We start from the raw sequence: 23,495 nt of genomic DNA on the forward strand, positions 1-23,495 counted from the left end.
GGGCCAGGAAATCTTGAAATGTCTGAGTTTCCGGGTTAAGCCTCCCAATCTGGCGTGTATCCTGTGGCCATTTCCATGGTCGCTCCTCAGTGCTCATCTCTCTGGTGGGAAGAAAGCTTGTCTGCTTATGACTGTTTCAGGGGTTCGGGGGTGCTGTTGGGATGAGAGTGACTGGACAGTGGGTTGGGGCACAGGGAAACTATGTCATGGACATTGCTGGTATTAGCTCAGCAAGGTGGAGAGCTTGAGAGGTGGGCAATCCCTTTGGCGGCTTGAGTGTTCTTCCATGTCCTGCCGGGCTCCAGAATGTGGTGAGAACGGCAGGGAAGACGCCATGAGATCATTCTCCTCTGGGCTCCAGACTTACCTATCACTGCAGGGCCAAGACTCCACAGAGGCCTCCTAGCCTGCTGCTCTGGGAAACAAGGTGCCACGGGGGCTGGGAAGGGTGGCTTTCCACTGGCAGAACTCCACCTGGCAGTGAAGGCCCTTCTAGTAGTAGTCTACACACTACCCAGAGCCAGGCCTTCTAGCTCCCCGGAGAGAACACCCCGAAGGGCCTTCCTCAGGATTCTCAGTCACCCCGGCACAGGATAATCAATGAATGGCTACTCCCAAGTCCTGCGTCCTTGACAGTTCATCACTTAAAAATGTAAAGCTTGCAGATCTTCACTGCTAAGCCTGCCCACCTTCCTGAGTCGTGGCTCAAAAAGCATAACTTTTCTTAGACCCTCTCTTTGGATACCTGCAATAGTCCTAAGTGTGCTTGTCTTGATACTCGGGACATTCTCATTCTCCTTGATAACCCCAGCCCTCTGCTCCCATCCAGCTGGTTGCTGACAACCATAGCTGAACCAGCCTGCTTTCTGGGACCCTGACTCAAATGGCATGGTTCTCTCTTCCTCTTACCCTCTCTTTCCTGCCCATCTCTCTGCTCTCAGCAGCAACCAAGATTTACAACTTTCCTGATTTGTTTTTCCCTCCAGCTCATAAAAGCGGTCCTCAAAGTACAAGGCATTGATCCCAGAGCCTGGTGAATGCTAGGCAAACAGCCTCTCAATAAACTGCATTCCCAGCCATGGCCCCCTTTTAATAGCTTTCCCCATTTATTTATTTACTTGTGTGTGTATATGCGCACACATAACAGAAAAGACACACAGCTTGTGTAGGTCAGAGGACAACTTTGATGAGTTGGTTGTCTCCTTCCAACATGTGGGTTCTAGGGATCAAACTCAGGGCATCACGCTTGATGATGGCTTTACCACTAAGCCATCCTCCTGCTCACCCCATAAGCCCTGTTTTTCTTTTTCTTTTTTTTAAAGATTTATTTATTTATTATGTATACAGAAGAGGGTGTCAGATCTCATTACAGATGGTTGTGAGCCACCATGTGGGTGCTGGGAATTGAACTCAGGACCTCTGGAAGAGCAGTCGGTGCTCTTAACCTCTGAGCCATCTCTCCAGCCCTCTTCTTTTTTTTTTTTTTTTCAAGACAAGGTTTCTCCATGTAGCTTTGTGCCTTTCCTGGAACTCACTTTGTAGCCTAGGCTGGTCTTGAACTCACAGAGATCCACCTGCCTCTGCCTCCCAAATGCTGGGATTAAAGGCGTGCGCCATGACTGCCCGGCTTTTTTTTTTTTTTTTTTTTTTTTTAACAAACAAAAAGAGGTTTCTTTGTAGGCCAAGCAGGCGGTGAACTAGCTAGCAGTTTGCCTGCCTCAACTTCCTCAATAGCTAGAATGATTACAAGTCTGTGCCATCACGCACCACATTTGTATTTTATCTTTTTTGGGGGTGGGGGGAGACAGGCTCTCACTATGCCATTCGGGTCATCCTCAAACTTGTTATGTGGACCTGCCTGTTGAACTATGGCTCTTGCCTCTGCCTCCCAGCTGCTGGCCTTATAGGTGTGTACCGCCACACTCAATGTGTGCTGTTGAGATAGCAGCTCACGGTGTAGCCCAGACTAAACTAAAACTACCTGCAGTCTCCTTTTTCAGCCTCCCAAGTGCTGGGGTTACAGCTGTGTACCACCACATGCAGCTAGACTACCCTTTTTAGTCACCCAGCAGTCATGTAGTTGGTAGGGCCCCCCCCACACCCCCCCCCTTTACTTTCCTTTGTTTTTTTGAGACAGGGTTTCTATGTGTAACAGCTCTGGCTGTCCTGGAACTTGTTTTGTAGACCAGACCAGCCTTGAACTCACAGATATCCAACTGCTTTTGCCTCCCAGAGTGCTGAGATTAAAGGTGGGCCACCACAGCCGTGGTTGACCTCTCTCTTGACTAGACCCTGAATAATTACCAGGGCAGATGCAGAGAACCCTGTCTTTGTGTGTGTGTGTGTGTGTGTGTGTGTGTGTGTGTGTGTGCGCGTGTGTGTGTGTGTGTGTAGCTACTTTGCCCCATCTGAGCTGGGCATACCTACTGTATAAGCCAGAGGTATGGTACAGAGTCTGTCCCACAAAAGAGCAGGTGTGGTAGGTAGTGGTAACTTTGGAAGGGGGTGGGTGCATGGCCTCTCCAGGAGGATGTGTGTGCAGAGGATATGCCCACATTGAAACAGCCGCAAGGTGGGTAGAGGAACCGTGCAGGCGGGGAGGCATCATCTACTATTTATTGAGCACCTACTGAAGACCAGGCCCCGGGCGCGCCTGTTGGGCGATGCCCAGCCTCACAACCTTGTGCGGTGTTTTGACCTACTCAGTGCTGTGCACACGCTGGTGCTGAATGAGCTTGGTGCTCTGGTGGAAGCGGCGGCCGCAGTCCTGGCAGGCGAAGGGCTTTTCGCGCCGGTGGGTGCGCAGGTGCTGCGTGAGCGTGGGCCGCTGGCGGAAGGCTTTGCCACACTCAGGGCACGCGTAGGGCCGCTCGCCGGTGTGGATGCGCCGGTGCTGGGTGAGGTTGGCATGCTGCCGGAAGCTCTGGCCGCACTCGGGGCAAGCAAAGGGCCGCTCGCCGGTGTGGATGCGCTGGTGCTCAGTGAGCCGAGACACCTGCGTGAAGCCGAGGCCGCACTCACCGCAGTGGTAGGGCTTCTCGCCCGTGTGGGTCCTCTGGTGGCGCGTGAGCTTGAGTCGCTGGCTGAAGCGCTGGCCGCACTCGGGGCAGGCGAAGGGCTTTTCGCCCGTGTGCACACGCAGGTGCTGCGTGAGCGTGGGCCGCTGGCGGAAGGCTTTGCCACACTCGGCGCAGGCGAAGGGCCGCTCGCCGGTGTGGATGCGCCGGTGCTGGGTGAGGTTGGAACGCTGCCGGAAGCTCTGGCCGCACTCAGCGCAGGCGAAGGGCCGTTCGCCGCTGTGCACGCGCCGGTGCTGCAGCAGCACCGAGCGGCGGCCGAAGCGCTCGCCGCACTCCACGCACCCAAACGACTTGTCCCCAGTGTGCACCGCTTGGTGTTCCAGCAGCACGGCGCGTCGTGGGAAGCTCTCACAGCACTCGCTGCACGGGAAGGGGCCCGGGGGTTCGGGGACTCCGGGGAGGGGCAGGGTGGGGGGCGCAGGGCCGGGCGGATCGCCGTGGATGCGCTGGTGCTGCAGCAGGTTGGAGCGCTGCCGAAAGCTCTGGCCGCACTCGGCGCATCGGAACGGCTGCTCACCCGTGTGCACCCGCCGGTGCTCCTCCAGGCGCGCGCTGCGCACGAAGCCCTGGCCACAGTCGCGGCACACGAAAGGCCGTTCCTCAGTATGCGTGAGCTGGTGGCGCAGCAGGTGAGAGCTGCGACTGAAGCTGCGGCCGCACTCGCCGCACACGAACGGTCGCTCGCCCGTGTGGATCTTCTGGTGCCGCAGCAGATTGCTTCGCTGGCTGAACACCTTGCCACACACGTCGCAGCGGCCGCCTCGGACCGCTCCGGTCCCGGTGCTAGGGCGGCCCCGGCTCCGGCCCTTTGGGGCATGCCAGCGAGTCGCCACCAGTGTTGGGCCCACACCGGGGCAGGGATCCTCGCAGGCAAAGTCCTGTTCACCTTCTGGGTCGCTGGGGAGTGCGAGGGCATGGGCGAAGCCTCCTTCTCGGGAGGGGGACTGCATCTGTCCAGAGAGGCTAGCCATGTCGAGATCCCAGGGAACATGGAGGTGGGGGCTCACCGTATCTGACTCTGCCGCGATGCTGTCCATCTGCAGCGCAAACCCTGCACAAGGGGACCCATTCCTTCATTAGACTCTGGCTTTCTGCCCTAAACCAACGAACTCTGGGAGACTGAACTACAGACCTGAAACTGACCGGTGAAGCAGACAGGAGATGTGAATGGCAGTTGTATCTGAACAGGTTTTTCTGAGGTGGGTGGAATCCTGAGTGAGAACACTGAGGTGTGTGTAAAGGCTTTCCTGATTAGACTTAAGTCGTTGGGGGAAAATAACACCTCTTTGTGAAAGGATTCTGGGGTGATAGTGGGACCCAGTTAGGGTGGGCAGTGAGGGTTGGGAAGAAGCAGAGAATGTAGATTCAATGAAGACCAGAGGTGACATCAACAGGAAGCAGTGGGGGTGGGAATGCAGTTCTTTAGTCTTGGGTTTGGATTTGGCACACTTGAGATGACCAGGCACATCAGAGTAAGGGGATTCCATGTAGGCTTGGGGGTTGCGGATGAGATGAACATGGGAACTGTCTATATAGAAACATGTCCCTGCTACAGAGTGAACCTTCCAAGGTGCAAGCCTGAGGCACAGTGAACTACAGAGTGAGCTTCCAGGGTATGAAGCTAAGCAAGGGATGAGGTGTCCACCAAGGCAACTGAGGCTGGAGACAAAGTGGGTGACAGAAAACCCATGAGGCACCAAAGGGAAGTAAGGTAAATTAGAACGCACCAAAGGAAACCAGAATCAAAAGCCACGCTAACAACTCTCCAGAGACTAAGAGCTAATTAATTAAACTGCAGCAGCTTCGGTCAATCCACAGTGACCTGACAGTCACACCGTGGCAGGATGTGAACAAGAAATAATGTAACTAATTGTTTAAGCTCCACAGAACAGGCTGTTCCCTGCTTAGAAAAATGCACAGTAGGGTTGAACTGACACATTGTTTCCTATTCTCAGCATCCCCCCCCCTCCAGTGATGGAACCTGAACCCAGGAGGTCTCATGTGCTAGGCCCATGTTCTACCATGGAGCTATACATCCCAGCCTGTTTCCACATTCCTTTCTTCTTCTTCTTTCTTTCTTTCTTTTTAACCATTTATTTTTCCATGTGTAGGTGTTTTTGGCTGTGTGTGTGTTTGTATACCACGCCAGACCACGTGGCTGCAGTTCCTGTGGAGGCCAAAGGAGGGGTTGGATTTCCTGGGGCTGGAGTTACAGATGGTTATAAGCTGGCACGTGGGGGCTGGGGATGTCAAGAGAAGCCAGTACACTGCTAAGCCATCTCTCTAGCTTTGTTTCCATAGCAAGTGTGTGTGCATTGCTGGTACAACACAGGCTGGGTTGGAAAATTTAATCAAAATAGCGAGTGGTGGTTGAGTGCTTCCAATCACAGAATTTGGGGGATGGAGGTAGGAGTTTCAAGGTTGTCATCTACTGCAATCAAGTTCAAGGCCAGCTGGGTTACATGAGATACTGTCTTGAAACAAAAACCAAAACAACTCACAAAACCCAAAGCAGCAGTGTTTCACACTGCCCCAGGAATTACGCTTTTAGGTATTTCTGTTTAGTAGCTGTGTTCCTCCTGGTGTTAATGTTTTCCAGTATTTAATGAGAATCAATCCAAAGTGCTGTGGACAAAGGAGTGACCCCAGGGAGCCAGGAGTCTACAGCGCTGTCTGAAGACCTGCAGCCACCCCTGCTGTTTGCCAAGCACATGGCGTGAAAACGGGAATAAGGCCATTTAGGCATCCATGAAGATTTCTTTGTAATTACGTGCATGTACACATGACTGCATGAGCCTATGTGCACCATGTGTATGCAGGTGCCCTACCAGGTCAGAGGTCATCAGATCCCCTAGAACTGGAGTTCCAGGACATTGTGAACATCGTGATATGGGTTTGAAAAGCAGTAAACACTCTTAACCACTGAGCTCACTCTCTAGCCTCAAGTTTTTTTTTTTTTTAAATGTATTTTAAAGCCTATTTATTGGGGCTGGAGAGATGGCTCAGAGGTTAAGAGCACCGACTGCTCTTCCAGAGGTCCTGAGTTCAATTCCCAGCAATCACATGGTGGCTCACAACCATCTGTAATGAGACCTGGTGCCCTCTTCTGGCCTGCAGGGATACACGCAGACAGAACATTGTATACATAATAAATAAATCTTGAAAAAAAACAACACCTATTTATTGGTGTGTGTGTGTGTGTGTGTGTGTGTGTGTGTGTGTGTGTGTGCTTATACTGTAGTGCACATGTGGAGGTCAGAGGACAACCTGTAGGATTTGGTCTTTTCCTTTCACCATGGGGGGCCTGGTGAACCATCTTACCAACCAAGGTTGGTTCATTTTCTATTTATTAAGTCTTTTGAGACAGAGTCTTACTATGTGTTCCTGGCTGTCTTGGAACTCACTCTGTAGACCAGGATGGCCTCGAACTCACAGAGATCCACTTGCCTCTGCCTCCCAAGTGCTGGTTTAAAGGTGTGCATCACTATACCTGGCTTGTTCACTGAAAAAATTTTAAAACATATTTTATGTGTATGGGTGTTTTGCCTGGATGTATGTGTGTGTACCATGTGCAATGCCTGGGACCAGAGGAGGCCAGAGAGGGTGTCAGGTCTCCAGAACTAGAGTTATGGATGGTTGTGAGGCACCCATTCTTTCCAGCCCCAGGGTTGTTCATTTGAAAACACTATTTTTATTTGAGACAGGGTCCGTATATCCCTAGTTGTCCTGGAACTCACAGAGATCCACCTGTCTCTGCCTCCTGAGTGCTGGGATTAAAGGCATGGGCTGTCACCAGCTGGCTATGTTCCAGTATCTTTATTTTAAATTGTGTGTGTGTGTGTGTGTGTGTGTGTGTGTGTGTGTGTGTATGTATATGTATATGTATGTGTGTGTGTGTGTGTGTGTGTATGTGCATGTGAATGCTGTGACATCAGAAGTCAGTGGAGCTGGAGTTACAGGAGATTGTAAGTTTGCCTGACCTGAGTGCTAGGAACCCCACCTAGGTCCTCTGCAAAAGGAGGACACCCTCTTAGCTGCTGAGCAATCTCTCCAGCCCCTCAAACATTTTCTTTTTAAACTTTTCTTGCAGTGAATGGTTGTGCATGCCTATAATCCCAGCACTCTTGGTGTCTGAGGCAGGAAGTCTGACATAAGTTTGATATCAGTCTTGAATACATAGTGAGATTAAGACTCCCTGGTTACACAGAGAAAACTAACCAAAACCAAGAAACCAAACCAAAAAACCCCACAAACAAACAAACAAACTCCAAACTACCACCACTACAACAAAAAGCCCTTTCATCTTTAATATTTTTATTTTATATATGTATGGGTGTTTTGCCTGCAGGTATGTCTGTGTACCATGTGTGTGCAGTGCCTGCAGAGGCCAACAGGATTCTCTGGGACAATTTTGAGCCAACATGTGGGTGCTGGGAATCAAACTCATGTCCTCTGGAAGCACAACCTGTGTTTTTATCCACTGAGCCATCTCTCTAGTCCCATAAAAATTCTTTCCACCTTTCTGCTTTTTTTTGTTTTAAAACAAAACAGGTTTCACTATGTAGCTCTGGCTGGTCTGGAACTAGACCAAGCTGGCTTTAAGTTCACAGAAATCTGCTTGCCTTTGCCTCCCTGGTGCTGGGATTAAAGGCCGGTGTTACCATGCCTGGTTTTCTTTGTGCTTTTGAAACAGTGTTTCACTCTGTATCCTAGACTGGTTCTACTTGTATTTATAAAAGACTACCAAGCACCTGGCTGTTTAGGTATGTGTTGCTTAACTAAAGGGAAAACTCTCGAGAACAGGGTCATCAAGTGGTTTTTGGCTTTTACATTAAAATATTTTTGGTGTGTGTGTCTATATGGCCATGTGTATGCCATGGTGCATATGCGGAGGTCAGAAGACAATCTGTGGGAATGAGTCTCTTTTTCCACCATGTGGGTCCCAGAAATTGAAATCAGGTTATCAGGCTTAGCAAGTACTCCTCTTGAACTATCTTTCAGCCCCAGCTTTTTGAGACAGGATCTCACATTGTAGTCCAAGCTGGCCTTGAAGACATGGCAATCCTCCAGTTTCTGCCTACCTCCTGCCTCCACCTCCCAAGTGCTAGGTGTGTAAGACCATATCTAGCTTTGGCAATATCATAAGATAATTGTTATTTGTGATCTTCGTTGACCAACAACACACTGTTATGCAGTATATGGTTATATTGTGTCTGCTTTGCATATAGGTTCTTTCTGGAAGGCAGAGAACTTGTCATGTTGCTGCTGGGCACAGATGGGGCAGGCGTTGCACTGTGTACTCTTCGTACACCTTTTCGAGTTTTCACCATGTGGATGTATAACTATGGATGTTGTTCTGAACTGGTCTAACCTTGTGAAACAAGCTTGCTTTTGCTTCATGGTAGGCTGGGTTCAGGGCAAGGAAGCTGCCACATCTGAGCAGGACTATTAACTGCTAACTATGTAGAATCCAAGCCCTAGCTGCAAAATGTAGATGCCTGTTTAGAATGGGTGGTCCTGTTGAGCCATTTCTGACTCAAGATAAGACAAATCATTACTGTCTCAAGGCTTGGCGGTTGCTAACCAGGTCACACCTCAAATGCAGTTGTTGCAGGGCTCCAGGACACTGAGATGCGCTTAACATGGAGACTCACTGCTACCCAAAGCAGCCTGTACAATGGCTCTTTGAAGACAGGCTCTTTTTACTGTCTTGTCTGCTGAGCTACCACCATGTATCAAATTACTTCTGACTTGTGTCTTTAATGAATTCATTTGTATCTGCATGTTACCAGCCTGTTAATACTGTCCCTTGCATGATGTTAATATTTAAAATAGTGGGCTGGAGAGATGGCTCAGAGGTTAAGAACATTGGCTGTTCTTCCAGAGGTCCTGAGTTCAATTCCCAGCAACTGCATGGTGGCTTACAGCCATCTATAATGAAATCTGGTGCCCTCTTCTGGCATAAAGGCATACACGTGGGTAGAACATTGTATACATAATAAATAAATATTAAAAAAAATTAAAATAGTATCATAATGAAGCACTAAAAAGATCTCTGGGAGTATAGCTCTAATAGTAGACTGCATGTTTAGCATGTGCAAAAAACCCAGGGTTCAACCCCTTGTTCACAAGTCTGTGTACAGAAATACAAACATGCACGTACATGCTCGAGCATGCACATGCACGAGCATACACACAAACACACACCACCTCCACCACCACCTCCACCACCACCACCAAATCACCAAATCACCAACAGAGCTGGGATGTCTCAGCTTGTAAAGTTCTTGTGGCATGCATGAAACCCTTGGTTTTATCCACACCACTGCCTAAACCAGGAGAGGTATCCTGCACCTATAATCCCAGCACTTGGGAAGTAGAGGCAGGAGGATCAGTTGTTCAAGGTCCATCTCAGCTATATGTCGAGTTCCAGGCCAGCCTAGGATATAGCAGATCCAGTGCAAAACAAAACAGGACCCTCTCTCAATAACCAAAACTCTGGCCTCCACAAAAGGCACAGCTGGAGGATGAGGCAAGCCGCCAAGGGGCATGACAGGAGTCATGGAGGCGAAGATAAATTGATGCTTGAAAGCAAGAAGTATGGTTGTCTACAGCAAGAGCAGGCCAAGGAGGGAGCAGCCAAGGGGCTGGAAGCAGTGTGCCTGCAATAGAGCTGAGAGACTGCAGTTGTGGATGAAGAGAGGAGCAGGGCCAAGCAAGACCAAGTGGTCCCTGTGCAACACAGGCAGGGCTGGTCAGGCCAGGGGAATGCCGAGGCACCGGGGGCTTGTGATGGATGTTCTCTTCTGCCTCAGTGTGCTGCCAAGCCTGATGATCTGAGTTTGAGCCCCAGGATCCTCATGACACAGAGAGAAAATTGACTCTTGCCAGTTGTTGTCTGAACTCTACATGTGTGCTCTGACACACATACACATGTTCAAATACACACAAAACAAAGAGGAGTGGTGGTGGTGGTGGTGGAAAACTGGAGTGGTAACATTAAAGGACCATCACATCATGCTCCAAAGAAACATTTCAAGGCAATTTCCTACTAGTGAGATACGTGAATTTCAAACAGGACTCATCAACAGCAGAAATTAAAACAAAAAACAAACAAAAAAGAAGCCTGAGAATGAGTCCAGCAGAATAGTTCTGGGGATGGGGGTACAGCTCAGTGGTAAAACTCCTATGTAGGAGGGGCTAAGGCATGGCTCAGTGGTGGAACAAATACCTAGGTTCCACCAGTGAGAGGCTGAAGGCATGACTCAGTGGTAGAGATCTTGTTCAGAATCCATCAGTGGGAAGCTGGGGGTGTAGCTCTGTGACTGTGCTTGCCTGGCATGCCCGATCCCTGAGCTCCATACCCAGTATGGAAAAATAAACCATCTCACCAGGGCTAGACAACTATCTGAGGCTATCCATAACCTCTCCAAATTTTACCTCCCATACCAGGATTCAGAGGATGATGCACTCACACAGGGAAGTAAATCCAGGAGGAGGAAGACTGGGCAGGGTCCTGCCTGGTCCATCCTCAGCAGCTGGCTGTTCTGTATCACAACTGCTCTTGCCTTGTCTACTAATAAGCTTTCCTCACCAGGTCCCAAACTTCCCTGCTCTGGTCTCCAACATGCAAGATGGAGACTGGAGTCTGGAGGCCACGTGCAGAATCCCACGACTGGGAACAGGATGTGGGTATGGGGAACACGAGGTCTGTTTTCAGGAAGGTATTATGATACAGGGCCAAGTCAGGAGGAGCCAAGGGGTCTGTGGCAGAGAATGCTAACGCAGGCACTACAGTGATAGGGCTGTCTTGAGTAGGGACAGAAGGATTTATGGGTGTAGGTGATGACGAGGAGGGCTCAGTCCCACTGTGTCTATCTCACTAACCTGGTGAGAAGATGCCCCCTACTTCCTCATGCCACAGGGCCACAGGGTCCTCACTCCATGGGGGCACATCAGGCTCAGTGTCGCTGTGAGGAGAGGTCTGGTCCAGTGCTGTCCCATGACCCTGAAACCACAGTTGGTCGCTGTTGGACTGTGCTTGGCTAGGCTCACAGGACCTATCTGACACCCACCCATTACAGGCTCTTAGGGCAAAGGGTGCCTCACGTTCTGTGTGGGGCTCACCTGGGCCTCCTTAGGTAGGAGAGCAGCTGTCGCCTCTTGGGCAGGAGGAGGAGGCCCAGACTCCAGGAGCTCTGAGGAGAAAGAGTGGGGTCAGGCAGCTCAAGAAAGTTCCCACCCTTCCTGGTGGTGCTACGTGCTGGGTTCCAGACGTGAGGGAGACAGGGATAGGAGCTCAAGGCTGGGAAGGACGAGGCGGGGTAGCTGAGGGCTCAGTTGGGAATGGGGTCAAGCAGGGTTTTCTGGAAGGCAAGCAGAGGAGACAAGTGCTGGTTTGTGCCTCTGCATCGCCGTGGGTCCCGAGGCAGCCTGTCCCACGATGCTTGGGGAAATGGGGATGGGGATGGGGAGTCAGAGATAATGTCTGTGCTGGCTAGACTGCAGGTAAGAAGAGGGCCATAGGTGCTGGAACTATTTCATCAAGCTAGGCCTGGCTCAGTGGAGTGCAGACAGCTCTGCCCAGCCATGCCCACTTTGCCTGCTCTCACCTGGATTCTCCATCACCTCTGTCTCCTCTTTCATTTGAAGGTCCACCGGCAATTCCTGCATGACCCCAGGGGGAGTTTCAGCCCCAGGCTCTGGAGTTTGGAGCTTGATGTGAGGTATAGGCTGGAAGCTGGAGGGTTCCATCTTTTCTGATAGGACCTCCTTTCCCTGGACCTGGACGGTGACCTAGGGAGATGCACCGAACAAGGAGAGAGCGGGGCTGGTCCATGGGCACCCACTCCACTGCAGGATTCCCTGGTCAGTATACACTGACTAGGTCCTCAAAAGTCCCAATCCTCCCCCTTCCCTTCCCTTGACCCTGAGCTCAAAGCAAAAGGACTGTTTGCTGGCACAGGGCTGCCTGGTACCCTTTGTGTCTCATCCAACTCGGGGGATGAAGGTAATGCAGGCATGGGCTCTTATCGTGAGCAGCCACACAAAGGATCCCCGTTGCCTGTTGGACACTTCCATATGACCAAGGAGCAAGTCTGGCTGGGCATAGGACTCCCAGAGTGAAGCAGAGCTTGACCAATGCTCTAGCCCTGACCTTCCACTCAGCTATTGACTCACCCATTTCCGAGGCCCATCCAGCTCCCATTGAAGGCTGTCAACCAAGGCAGCAGCCTCTTCAGGGCTGCCTGGCCACTGCCCTTGCACACGGGTCTGGATCTCAGGAGGCAGTGCACCTAGAAACTGTTCCAACACCAAGAGGTCCAGCATCTGCTCCTTGGAGTGTACCTCTGGGCGAAGCCACTGGTGACACAGCTCTCGGAGCTGGGCCAGGGCTTCCTGAGGACCAATTGCCTCTTCGTATCGGAAGCACCGGAAGCGTAGACGTGCAGCCTCAGGGCCCGGGTCCCACAGAGTGCCTTCTCCCTCCTCCTCAGAGTCCTCCAGCTTCACCACAACCGGCTCATTTTCTGGGGGTGCACGGCCTGGGGAGCCCAGCACAGTGGGTCTCATCAGGAGTACCAGATCAGGTCTCAGGCCAGTGTCTGTCCCTAGGGAAGGAATAGTACGAGGCATCTGGAATAAGGACAGACAGTGGCAGTGAATGCTGACTGAGTGCCTACTGTATGCTGCATTGTTTGACCCTGAGATCTTCTCCATGCAGAGGACACGCGAGGGAACAGGTTCTGTGACAGGCCAGCCACACCCCAGAGACCCGTGTAACTCTAGCTGAGCAGCTTGCTTTGCTGATCTCCACAGCTGGGCCTAAGCAATGTCTGGTAGGTTCCCCTGTTCTATGTAGAGGCTGCTGCGTGGGCTCCTCCCTAAATCCTATTCTTTTCATCTCTCTTTCCTAAATTCTATTCTTTTCTATAGCAGCAGCCTCATCCCAGCAGCTGCCGCTTTACTTATATCCGGGCATTCCTGCCACTGCTGCCTCCTCTTCGACTCCCAATACCGTCCTGTTAATGTTTTCTATCCAGTCTCGGACTTGCTCTTCTCTCAGGCCCCAGCATTCCCCTCCCAGTGTGGTCTCAAAGAGATAGCTGCCTTTCCACGATTCCTCTCCAACACCTGAAGCTAACTCATCACATTTAGCAACGATCCATTTCTTCAGCTCTCTAATTTAGCTGGGGTTCCGAGGTGACAGGGGCACTTCTGAGGGCCCTCAACGGCCCCCAAATCACTGGAGCAATAGTCTGCAAGGAAGGTTCGAGATGCTGACGCCTCTGTGCCTATGTGAACTGCAGTTTCCTCACTGGTGAAAAGGCTGACTTCCCCTCCCTACATACTTTCTGCAATTGGGACTTCGTGAAAATCTGAATTTATTATAGGGATGGCATCAATTTAGAAGCAGTTTGATTTCTGCGGGTCACACGTCTGCGCCTCAGGGTGCCGAGTCAACTCTGCAAGAAATAGCAGCTAAGCAAGTAGAGGAGGTTCCGGAAATACATTTCCCAGAAGTCTCCGCGAGCACCACCGCTCTGCCTAAGTGACCAGTCGCCGCCGTGGCGATTGACGAGCTCGCGTGACAGCACAGGGCCCGCCTGCAGGGAGTGTTCGCACCCCTGCCGGGGCTCTAGGTATATAGCTGGGCAGCTGGAATCCCAGAATCCACTACCCCTCCTCATCGCAGTCCCCACCCCTCCTCAATCCCCTCCTGAGGTTTTGCGGTGGAGGGACTCCCAGTTTCCCTTCAGTGCACCGAGAGCGGCTGCGCGCTTCTGAACATGCGCACTCCCGTTCTCTTCCTCCAGGATAGACTACATCTCCCAGACTACTCCGCGCGCAGCTCCAAGCCCTCCTGCCCTTCCCCCACCCCCGCCTCCGTTTCTACCCTTCTTCCAGTCCCCAGGGGATTGCGCTGGTCGCAGCGATCAGGTCGCACTCCTGGCCGTCTCTTCCCACACTCCCCGTCTCGAATCCAGGCGTCAGGGCCCCGTCGATGTGCGCAATCCTCTCGGGGGGCAATGGATGGCAGCACCACCTTCCAGACAGCGCATGCCCCCCACCACATTTTTGTCAATTCTCTGCAGGCCTTCCCAGGATTTGCAGGGTTCTGCACCAATCACCGCTCTCACTAGGACGCCGTCAGCCTCCTCGTCTCCATGGCAACCCTGGTTCGGGAGGGGCGTTCCCTCTGCTACCTCCTGAACTGCTGAGTGAAATGTTCAGCTAGATGCTTTCTGGGAGTCGTAGTCGGCAGGGCACTCCGTGTGTGCAAGCGCAGCACCACCCGACTTCTTTAGAATTTCTGCGCGGTGGGTGGGACTGAGCAGGGCTCCATGGTAACTGGGGGACCAAACTTGGTGATTTCCCGGGTAACGCCCGGACTACCTGGTTTAGGAAAGGCTGGCTGTCCGGTTCTGTGGGGAGGGAATGGGGAGGGGACAGGGATACCAAATACCCAGCGAGATAGTTATGAAGGTAAGAATTAGGGAGGCAGAGATATCCGCACACAGAGTCGAGAGCAAGAGGAGGAGAAGGGCCCAAAGATTGCGGGGGCGGAGACTGGATGAATATAAGTGAGCACAACACACCGGGGATACAAATCTGAATGAAAGGAGGTGGAGATTCATTCATTAGAGTCAGAGAATTAGGACCTGAGGCATGTCAGGAAATTTAGGGTGAGGAAGAGAGAAACAGGAAAGGATTGGGAGTAGGAAGTTGAGACATGGAGATTCTAGCTATCGACTCGAATACAAAGGTGAGCAGGGATAAAAGACGGAAAACAGTAAGAGGGACTGAGAGGTTTCAAAGACTGAGAAAACGATGACAACAGAAAGAGACAGAGGGTTGGGTGTGTGCGCGGGGGAGACGTTTTAAGAGAAAATTTATAGAATATTTGACAATACACCAGAAAGATGACTGGGAGCCCTCTAGTTTCCTCGCATCATTTACCAAACTAATTTTGGGACACCTGACTATTTAAACGTAGCAGTTTTTTTTTTTTTTCTTCTTCTTGTCTTTGAAGTCCACACACTGTTCTAGTAGAGACTTGAAAGAAGCTGATGGGTTGCGAATGAGTTCTGCCAATACATCACCTGGAAGGTAGCTAAATAGCTAGCGCTGTATGTCTACAGCCAACCTTTTGTTTTATTTCAGATCCATTGTTTGAATCTTCCTGGAACTACCCTTGGTACCTTTCTGGTTCCCTTGAGGCACATAAATTTTTAATATATGTCCTTGAGAGTCATGGTTTTATTTATATGTATTTATTTTAGTCAGGGTCTCACTGTGCTGTCCTGGAACTCTCAATGTAAACAGAGTAGCCTCATACTTAAAAGATCCCCCTGCCCTTGCCTCTCCAGTGATGGGATTAAAGGCTTGTGCCACGGCCACTGTGTCCAGTCTTTTGGTTTTGGTAGTGTCTCAAGAAGCCCAGGTAGGCCTCCAGCTCTCAGTATAGCTGATGACCTTGAACACCTGATGTTTTTGCTTTTACCTTGGAGTTCCTGGGTGGTGAATATTAACATCCCAAAAGGGAGGAATAGGAGACAGCAACGGAGCAGCGGACCAGAGTGAGGCTGGAACCTAACCAGAAAAACAAGAAGTCTTGTAGCATCGTGTCCAGCACACTGTGTTGGTCTGATCTGAGCTTCACGGTCCTGGGCAGCCCCTACCCATAGGGCCTTACTGTTTGCAGCCCAGGTGGCCTCTTTCTTATGCTGGCTCCACTCATTTTCTGTGTCTTTTCTCAGCAGACATACATACCATGTGCTGTGTTCTGTCTCCAACATTTTGGCGTCTTTCCCTTAGAGCATCACACATTGCCCTCTTGTGGTAGGAGGAGGAGTTGTCGTCTCCCAAGGGCTAAAATGAAGAAAACTACAAAAAAGCAGTTTCCTGGTTAGTGTTCATGCATGTACACATGGGCTGGTCAGCGCCTTCCTATGGCCAGGCACACTGACCACATCTCTCCTGTAACCCGTCTCTTTGCCCTCTTTTCTCATTCTAGCCATTACTACTTAGTAGTTTAAAACATCCGATCAAAATGCATATAGGCATATATGGAAGACAAAAATGCATAAAAGCCTCAACCCTATAGCATTTGGGGCTCTAGCCTTTGGATACAAAGCCTGATGACTGATACAACAAACTACTTCCTGATAAAAAAAGCCTTAAGTTCTGGCTTCTTTTCTTTCTTTTTAACAGTATTTAGAGTTCCTTTTTTTTTTTTTTTTTTTTCAGATGCATTCATTTTCTTTAATGTGTATTCGAGTTTGAGTGCTTGGTGCCTTAGGTCATAAAAGACTGTCAGAAGTGAGGTGTTTGATCCCCTGGAACTCGAGTTATGGATAGTTGTGAACCACCATGTGAGTGCTAGGAACTAAACCCGGGTCCTTTACAAGAGCAACAAGTACTTTTGTTTGTTTGTTTGTTTTATTTTTTGATTTTTTTGAGACAGGGTTTCTCTGTGTAGCTTTGGAGCCTGTCCTGGAACTCACTCTGTAGACCAGGCTGGCCTCGAACTCACAGAGATCCACCTGTCCCTGCCTCCCGAGTGCCTCCTGGGATTAAAGGTGTGCGCCACCACCTCCTGGCCAAGTACTTTTTTTTTTTTTAAGATTTATTTTTTTACTATTTTATGTGATTAAATGTTTCACCTGCATGTACATTTGTGTGCCATATGCATGCTCGCTGCCTGAGGAGGTGGTGAGCCTCCATGTAGGTGCTGGAAATTGAACCCATGTTCTTCACAACAATAAGTGCTCTTAACCATTGAGCCAACTCTACAGTCCCTGCAACAAGTACTATTAACCTCTGAGCCATCTCTTCAGCCCCAGGGTCTTGCATTTGAAAGGCTGCAACTCTCTTAAGGGCTGCATATAGGGACTCTGACCCTACTATACATTGCCTGGACTCCTAAGCTATCCTTTGAAATCTGGTTGTGAGCCTTCATGACTTGCAGTCTGCATGTTTGAAAAGCCAGTATTATGTGCCCGGTACCATCTGGAGAGGTGCCATGACCCTCTTGGACTGTGGTTGTAGCAACCTTTGAGCACTTTGAGCAACCTTTGAGCCAGTGATGGATGGGTGGTGTCTGGCCATTTTCTGAGACACTCTCAAGACATCGTTCCTATTGTCCCAGTGAAAATCACCCCCTCTTAAGCCTCACCACTGCTTAGACTGTATCTCACTATGTAGCCCTGGCTATGAAGGGGTTAAACTCTCCCACTTTCACAACTGAATTTAGGTTCCAGTTCTCTGAGAAGGGCAAACAGGTGTCTTTTCCAACAAAGGACCATTTATCTACAAGGCCCTTACATTCAGGGTCCAGGGAGAGACTAACACAGAGGGCCTCACAGTATCTCAAGGACTAATCCAGCAGCCCCCTTCTGAGTCTCGTCCAAGTTTGTGCAGATGTGTCCAAAGATGATAAAACTAAACCTCAGCCAATTAAAAATATACGAATGTAACTGCTGCTTGCTTAACCAATTATGTAACTGACCCCTGAAACTCCCCTTAGCTGTGGTTAAAGAGCCTGCGTGTTTATCTCAGGGTTGTTGCCATTTTGCACAGGTGACCCCACATGCATGCTGGTATAACAAACACTCTTTGTGGGGGCTGGAGAGATGGCTCAGCGGTTAAGAGCACTGGCTGCTGTTCCAGAGGTCCTGAGCTCAATTCCGAGCAACCACATGGTGGCTCATAACTGTCTGTAATGAGATCTGGTGCCCTCTTCTGGCCTGCAGGGATACACGCAAACAGAACACGGTATACATAATAAATAAATATTAAAAAAAGAAATTGTATTAAAAAAATAAACGCTCTTTGATCTTGCATACTATTTGAGCCTGGGGTCTTCCTTCAGCATTTCCTCGGACCCTACAGCTGTCTTGGAACTCACTTTGTAGAGCAGGCTGCCTTCAAATTCACAGAGACCTGCCTGCCTTTGCCTCCCAAGTGCTAGCATTAGTCATGCACTACCACACTCAGCTTGCTTGGCCTCTCTTTAATGGGGTAAATGTAAGTGTGTTTACAACCATTGATTTACCCACAATTTTCAATTCAACACTTTCCTGGTAAGGGCTTTTTTCCTCTCTCTCTGAGACAGAATTTCAATATGTAGCTCTGCCTAGCCTGGCCTGGATCTCTGTGTGGATCAGCCTAGTCTGGAACTCACACTGATCCACCCGTCTCTGCCTCCCCAGCATTCAGATTAAAGTCATTTGCCTCCATTCCTGACCAAGACTGCATTTAAAAAAATAAGGCTTATTTGTGATTGATATGTGTGTGTCCCACACACATCATATGTAGGTTTCCACACAGTCAGAAGGCTGGAATCTCTTGGAACCGAAGTTAGAGGTTGCTGTGAGCAGCCTGGCAAAGGTGCTGGGAACTTTATCCAGGCCCTCTGGAAGTACTCTTTAACCACTAAACCATATCTTCAGCCCCAAGACTAGACACGTTTTTAAAAATCATTCTGTTCTGTGTTTTTTGTTTGCTTGTTTCTAGTTTTTAGCTGGTTAAAAGCAGCCAGTAATAAACATAGCATAATTAGAATCCAGTATGCTGTAATCTTAGTTAGCATGATTATTACTGTGATAAAACACCACGATTAAAAGCAAGTTGGGAGAAAAGAGTTAATTTGGGTTACACTTCCACATCACTGTTCATCATTATAGGAAGTCTGGTCATGAACTCAATGGGAGTATGGGGGTCTGAATCTGGTGTTGTGTAACAGTTTCCTCTGAGATGGAAACATTCTATCCTTCAGGGAAACTACTGAAGCAGGAAGGTAAACAAATCAAAATAGCTTCAGGAAGTCCCTGAATCTGGCCAGACTCACTAGCAGTACTCCCCGCGCCCCAGTAAACAATAAAAGCCAGAGAGGATAAGGACAAAGGAATCTGGGCTTCAAAGAAAAGAAAACTCTTAGACAAACTGAGCTGAAAAGACTGAGACCAGACCTGCTGCCGGGAAGAGGTTTAGACCAACTGAGGCACTTGGAAAGGACACTCTTCAACCTGTTGAACTATTTTCAGGCTGTGTGGTGTGGTCCAGGTTCCCAGCTTTGTGAACTGTCACCCATGCTGGGATGGGCTTTGGTGATACAGCTGTCTTTGAGTCATTTCTGCTTCTGTAAGTGACTCCTCAGCCATATTCCTGTAAGTAACCCCGATAAAACTGATGGTTCACCAAGATGGACTTCATACTTTGATCTGTAGTGGACTTCCCATCTGTGCATGTAGTGTATGCTGTATGCATATGACAAAACTCCCCAGGAAGTTTTGTTACATGCAGGAGTGATGCAGGGGCCAAGGAAGAGTGCTGCTTTATGGCTTGGTCTACATGGCTTGCTCAGCCTGCTTTCTTATCGAACCCAGGACCAATAGCCCACAGGTAGCACCACCCACAACAGGCTGGGCTGTTCCCCATCAATCACTAAGGAAATGCCTTACAGGCTTACTACCTACAGCCCAGTTTTACAGAGACATTTATTTTCTCTATTGAGGTTCTCTCCTTTCAGATGGGCTAGCTTATGTTAACTGAAAACTAGCTAGCACAGATGTCTTGAACTTTCCACTACCAAATCAATTAGTTCATCACCTTTAAACTCAGCCTCAGATGTCCATGTGCATGCTGCGGCATATTGTTATGTGACATTATTCCTAGGAAAACATGGAACAATATTGCTCACCTCAGATAGGGAGCCAATGACTCAATCCCAAAGAAGGATACAACCAAAGTCAAACTTGGTGAACTAATGATTTTTATTTGGGTTACTTTCAGGGCTTTGGGTGAGGAGTTACTTATAGGGCCAGATGTGACTCAAAGTCAGCTGCATCACCAAAACCTACCCTGGCATTCGTGACCGTTCACAAAACTGGGAACCCAGAGCCCACTGCACAGACTGCAGGCAGCACAACAGTATCCTCTCCAGGTAGCTTAGCAGATTCCCGCTTCTTCCAAGCAGCTCAGTGGGTCTGAAAGTCTCTCAAAAGTCCTTACAGGTTATATATTCTTGGAGAGGGAGTGAGTCTACTGCATCTGGTCAGTTTCAGGGACTCCTTTGTTTACTTCCTGATTTTAAGGAGCTTCCCTATGGGATGGAATATTTCAGCCCCCTTTGGAACATTGTGTTGTTTCACATTTTTCTTTCTTTTTCTTTTACTTTATTTAATTCATTTTGTGTGCATTGGTGTGAAGGTGTCAGATCTGGAGTCACAGACAGTTATGAGCTGCCGTGTGGGTGCTGGGAATTGAACCTGGGTCCTCTGGAAGAACAGCCAGTGCTCTTAACTGCTGAGCCATCTCTCTAGTCCCCACTTTCAACTTTCAGGTCTTTTCTAACATCCTGTGTCTTTTTTTTTTTTTTTTTTTGAGACAGGGTTTCTCTATAGTTTTGGAGCCTGTCCTGGACTAGCTCTGTAGACCGGGCTGGCCTCAAACTCACAGAGATCCATCTGCCTCTGCCTCCTGAGTGCTGGGATTACAGGCGTGTACCACCACTGCCCAGCCATCCTGTGTCTTGAAGAGCTTACTTTCAAAAACAGAAGGTTTTAATGCTGGAAGAGATGGCTGTACTACACCTATGTGCACCTGCACTCACATGCACACACGCAATGCTCAAACACTCATAGGTACACGCACACATGTGCACACACACCCATGAACTACTAAGATTGACAACAATAAAAATGAACAGTATGGTGGCACATGCCTCTCATCCCAGTACTCAGGAGATGCGAGTGAGGAAGATAATGAGTTCAAGGCCAGCCTGGGCTACAGGAGACCCTTCTCAAAAACAAATACCTCCCCAAATAAAGGCCTTCCCTCAACAACACCAAACTAACTTAAAATCAGAGGTGAATCCATTACCATTACAGAACATACATACAGACACCAGTTGTGGAAACAGGCAGAGTCCAGGAACATCATATGTAGGATAAAAGGGCCAGGAAAAGGCCACCCTGACCCTGACTTGACCCCAAGCACAAGCCATAGGCCAAAGGAAAAGTACCCTGCCCCTGGCTTGACCCTGAGCTCATAGACTTGGAAATCCCTGCCCGTGACTCAGCATTAATGCCCAATGTTTCCTATCCTCAGCATTAACAGCCAAACAATGTTTCCTCTCCTCTAGATACTTTACCACTAAGTTCACTGGGAGTTCACTGGGCGTGTTGCAAAAACCCCATAAAAGCCTTCCCTCTATGCCGCCTTGTCCATCTCTCTTTCCCCTTAGAGGCAGCTGCCATTCTGTTCTTGTTCCCAATAAATAGCTTGTGTGAGGTTGGTTACGTGGTGTGACCTTGTGCTATTCCTTTGTTCCCGATGGCCAGGATGGTTTTGCACCAAGATGCCCTTGTGCTGGAAAACTCTTACACCACCCATCCACTTCAGTTGTCTTCTGTTAGTGGATCTCTGAGGACAGTGCTTACTGCCGCCAGGAGGGATGTGTGACAATAAGTAAAGGGTCTGCTAACCAGGAAAATAGGTGTTTGTTTTTCATTTTTCAAGACAGGGTTTCTCTATAACAGCCCTGGCTGTTCTGGAACTAGCTTTGTAGACCAGACTGGCTTTGAAATCACAGAATCCACCTGCCTCTGCCTCTGCCTCCACCACCACCACACCTGGTTTAACCTGGAAAAATTACCAGAGAGATGTAGTAACTGGTTTTCTTTTTCTTTTCTTTTCTTCCCCTTCCTCCCCTTCTTCCCCTTCTTCCTCTTCCTCCCCTTCCCCTTCTTCCCCTCCCCCTTCCCCTTCTTCCCCCTCCCCTTCTTCCCTTTCTTCCCCTTCCTCCCCTTCTTCCCCTCCCCCTTCTTCCCCTTCTTCCCTTTCTTCCCCTTCCTCCCCTTCCCCTTCTTCCCCCTCCCCTTCCTCCCCTTCTTCCCCTTCTTCCCTTTCTTCCCCTTCCTCCCCTTCCCCTTCTTCCCCCTCCCCTTCCTCCCCTTCTTCCCTTTCTTCCCCTTCCTCCCCTTCCCCTTCCTCCCCTTCTTCCCCTTCCTCCCCTTCCCCTTCCTCCCCTTCTTCCCCTTCCTCCCCTTCCCCTTCTTCCCCCTCCCCTTCCTCCCCTTCCTCCCCTTTTTCCCTTTCTTCCCCTTCCTCCCCTTCCCCTTCTTCCCCCTCCCCTTCCTCCCCTTCCCTTTCTTCCCCTTTCTCCCCTTCCCTTTCTTCCCCTTCTTCCCTTTCTTCCCCTTCCTCTCCTTCCCCTTCTTCCCCTTCCTCCCCTTCCCCTTCCTCCCCTTCCCCTTCCTCCCCTTCCCCTTCTTCCCCTTCCTCCCCTTCCTCCCCTTCCCCTTCTCCTTCTTTCCCTTCTTCTCCTTCCCCTTCTTCCCCTTCCCCTTCTTTCCCTTCTTCCCCTTCTTCCCCTCCTCTCCCCTCCCCTCCCCTCCCCCTTCCCTTCCCTTCCCTTCCCTTCCCTTCCCTTCCCTCCCCCCCCTCTCTGCTTTTGGATATTTGAGACAGGGTTTCTCTGTGAAACAGTACTGGCTGTCCTGGATCTCACTCTGTAGACCAGGTTGGCCTCGAACTCACAGAGATCCACCTGCCTCTGCCTCCCCAGTGCTGGGATTAAAGGCATGTGCTACGACCTCCCAGCCTGGGTTGTTTCCTTTTTTTTTTTAAAGTATTTTTTTTTGAATCAGTCATATACAAAAGGAATCCTCCCCCCTTAAAAAAAACAAACAAGACTCTAACCTGAGCTCAAAAGTTCCAGAAAATCAGCTATTGATAAAGTTTCTGAAAGTTGCAAAACACACACACACACACACACACACACACACACACACACACACACACACACAAATTCAAACAAAAAAAAAACCCAAAATCTAAACCAAAATAACTCCTAACCAACCAACTAACCAACCAAACAAACAAAAAGAGAACAGACCTATCCATTCCTCTACAGTCTCAAAAAATGACTTATCTAGAGAAACAGCTTACTTTCCTCATTCTGCCTGTGGTGGTAGTTTGGATGACAGTGGCCGTCATAGGCTCATATATTTGAATGCTTGGTCCCCAGTTGGTGGAACTGTCTGAGAAGGATTAGGAGGTGTGGCCTTGCTGGAGGAGGTGTATCACTGGGAATGGGCCTTGAGGTTTCAAAAGCCCATGCCAGGCCCAGTCTCTCTCTACTCCCTCCTCTCTTTCTGCTGCCTGTGGATCAGGATGTAAAGCTCTCAGTTACTGCTCCAGCACCATGCCTGTCTGCTTCTCACCATGATGATCATGGACTAACTCTCTGAAAGTATAAGCAAGTGTCCATTTAAATGCTTTCTTTTAAATTTTTTTTTATTTTATGTGTGTTGATGTTTTGCCATAGGTATTAAGTTCCCTGGAACCAGAGCTACAGACAGTTGTGAGCTGCCATGAGGGTGCTGGGAATTGAACCTGGGTCCTCTG

General features: G+C 49.5%; 1 protein-coding gene across 3 annotated transcripts; it reads right to left on the reverse strand.

The window, feature by feature from the left end:
• Positions 1 to 2,125: 2,125 nt before the first annotated feature.
• On the reverse strand, positions 2,126 to 14,450 carry Mzf1 (myeloid zinc finger 1). 3 transcript variants are annotated; one of them, XM_006997192.4, is made up of 6 exons: positions 13,978 to 14,450; positions 12,261 to 12,691; positions 11,693 to 11,876; positions 11,208 to 11,278; positions 10,968 to 11,088; positions 2,126 to 4,131 (listed from the first exon to the last, which is right to left on the reverse strand). In XM_006997192.4, exons 2-6 carry the CDS (start codon positions 12,651 to 12,653, stop codon positions 2,699 to 2,701), a joined length of 2,202 nt encoding a protein of 733 aa, XP_006997254.1. In that variant the 5' UTR covers positions 12,654 to 12,691; positions 13,978 to 14,450; the 3' UTR covers positions 2,126 to 2,698. The 3 variants fall into 3 exon arrangements, with proteins under 3 accessions (XP_006997254.1, XP_076427269.1, XP_076427263.1); XM_076571154.1 differs by lacking the exon at positions 13,978 to 14,450 and having other exon boundaries at positions 2,126 to 3,977; positions 12,261 to 13,943; XM_076571148.1 differs by lacking the exon at positions 13,978 to 14,450 and having other exon boundaries at positions 12,261 to 13,943.
• Between the last annotated feature and the right edge of the window lie 9,045 nt (positions 14,451 to 23,495).

Source organism: Peromyscus maniculatus, chromosome 1, assembly GCF_049852395.1.
Source record: "Peromyscus maniculatus bairdii isolate BWxNUB_F1_BW_parent chromosome 1, HU_Pman_BW_mat_3.1, whole genome shotgun sequence".
Classification (NCBI taxonomy): domain Eukaryota; kingdom Metazoa; phylum Chordata; class Mammalia; order Rodentia; family Cricetidae; genus Peromyscus; species Peromyscus maniculatus.

Bases quoted from the DNA above. Each gene is read 5' to 3' on its own strand.
- Mzf1 (XM_076571148.1), bottom strand. From the start codon at position 12,800: ATGGAGAAGATCTCAGGGTCAAACAATGCAGCATACAGTAGGCACTCA. The intron at 11,279-11,692 runs GTGAGAGCAGGC...CTTTCTCCTCAG, and splicing joins AGAGGTGATGGAGAATCCAG to AGCTCCTGGAGTCTGGGCCT. The intron at 4,132-10,967 runs GTTAGTGAGATA...CCCCTTGTGCAG, and splicing joins AGGGGGCATCTTCTCACCAG to GGTTTGCGCTGCAGATGGAC.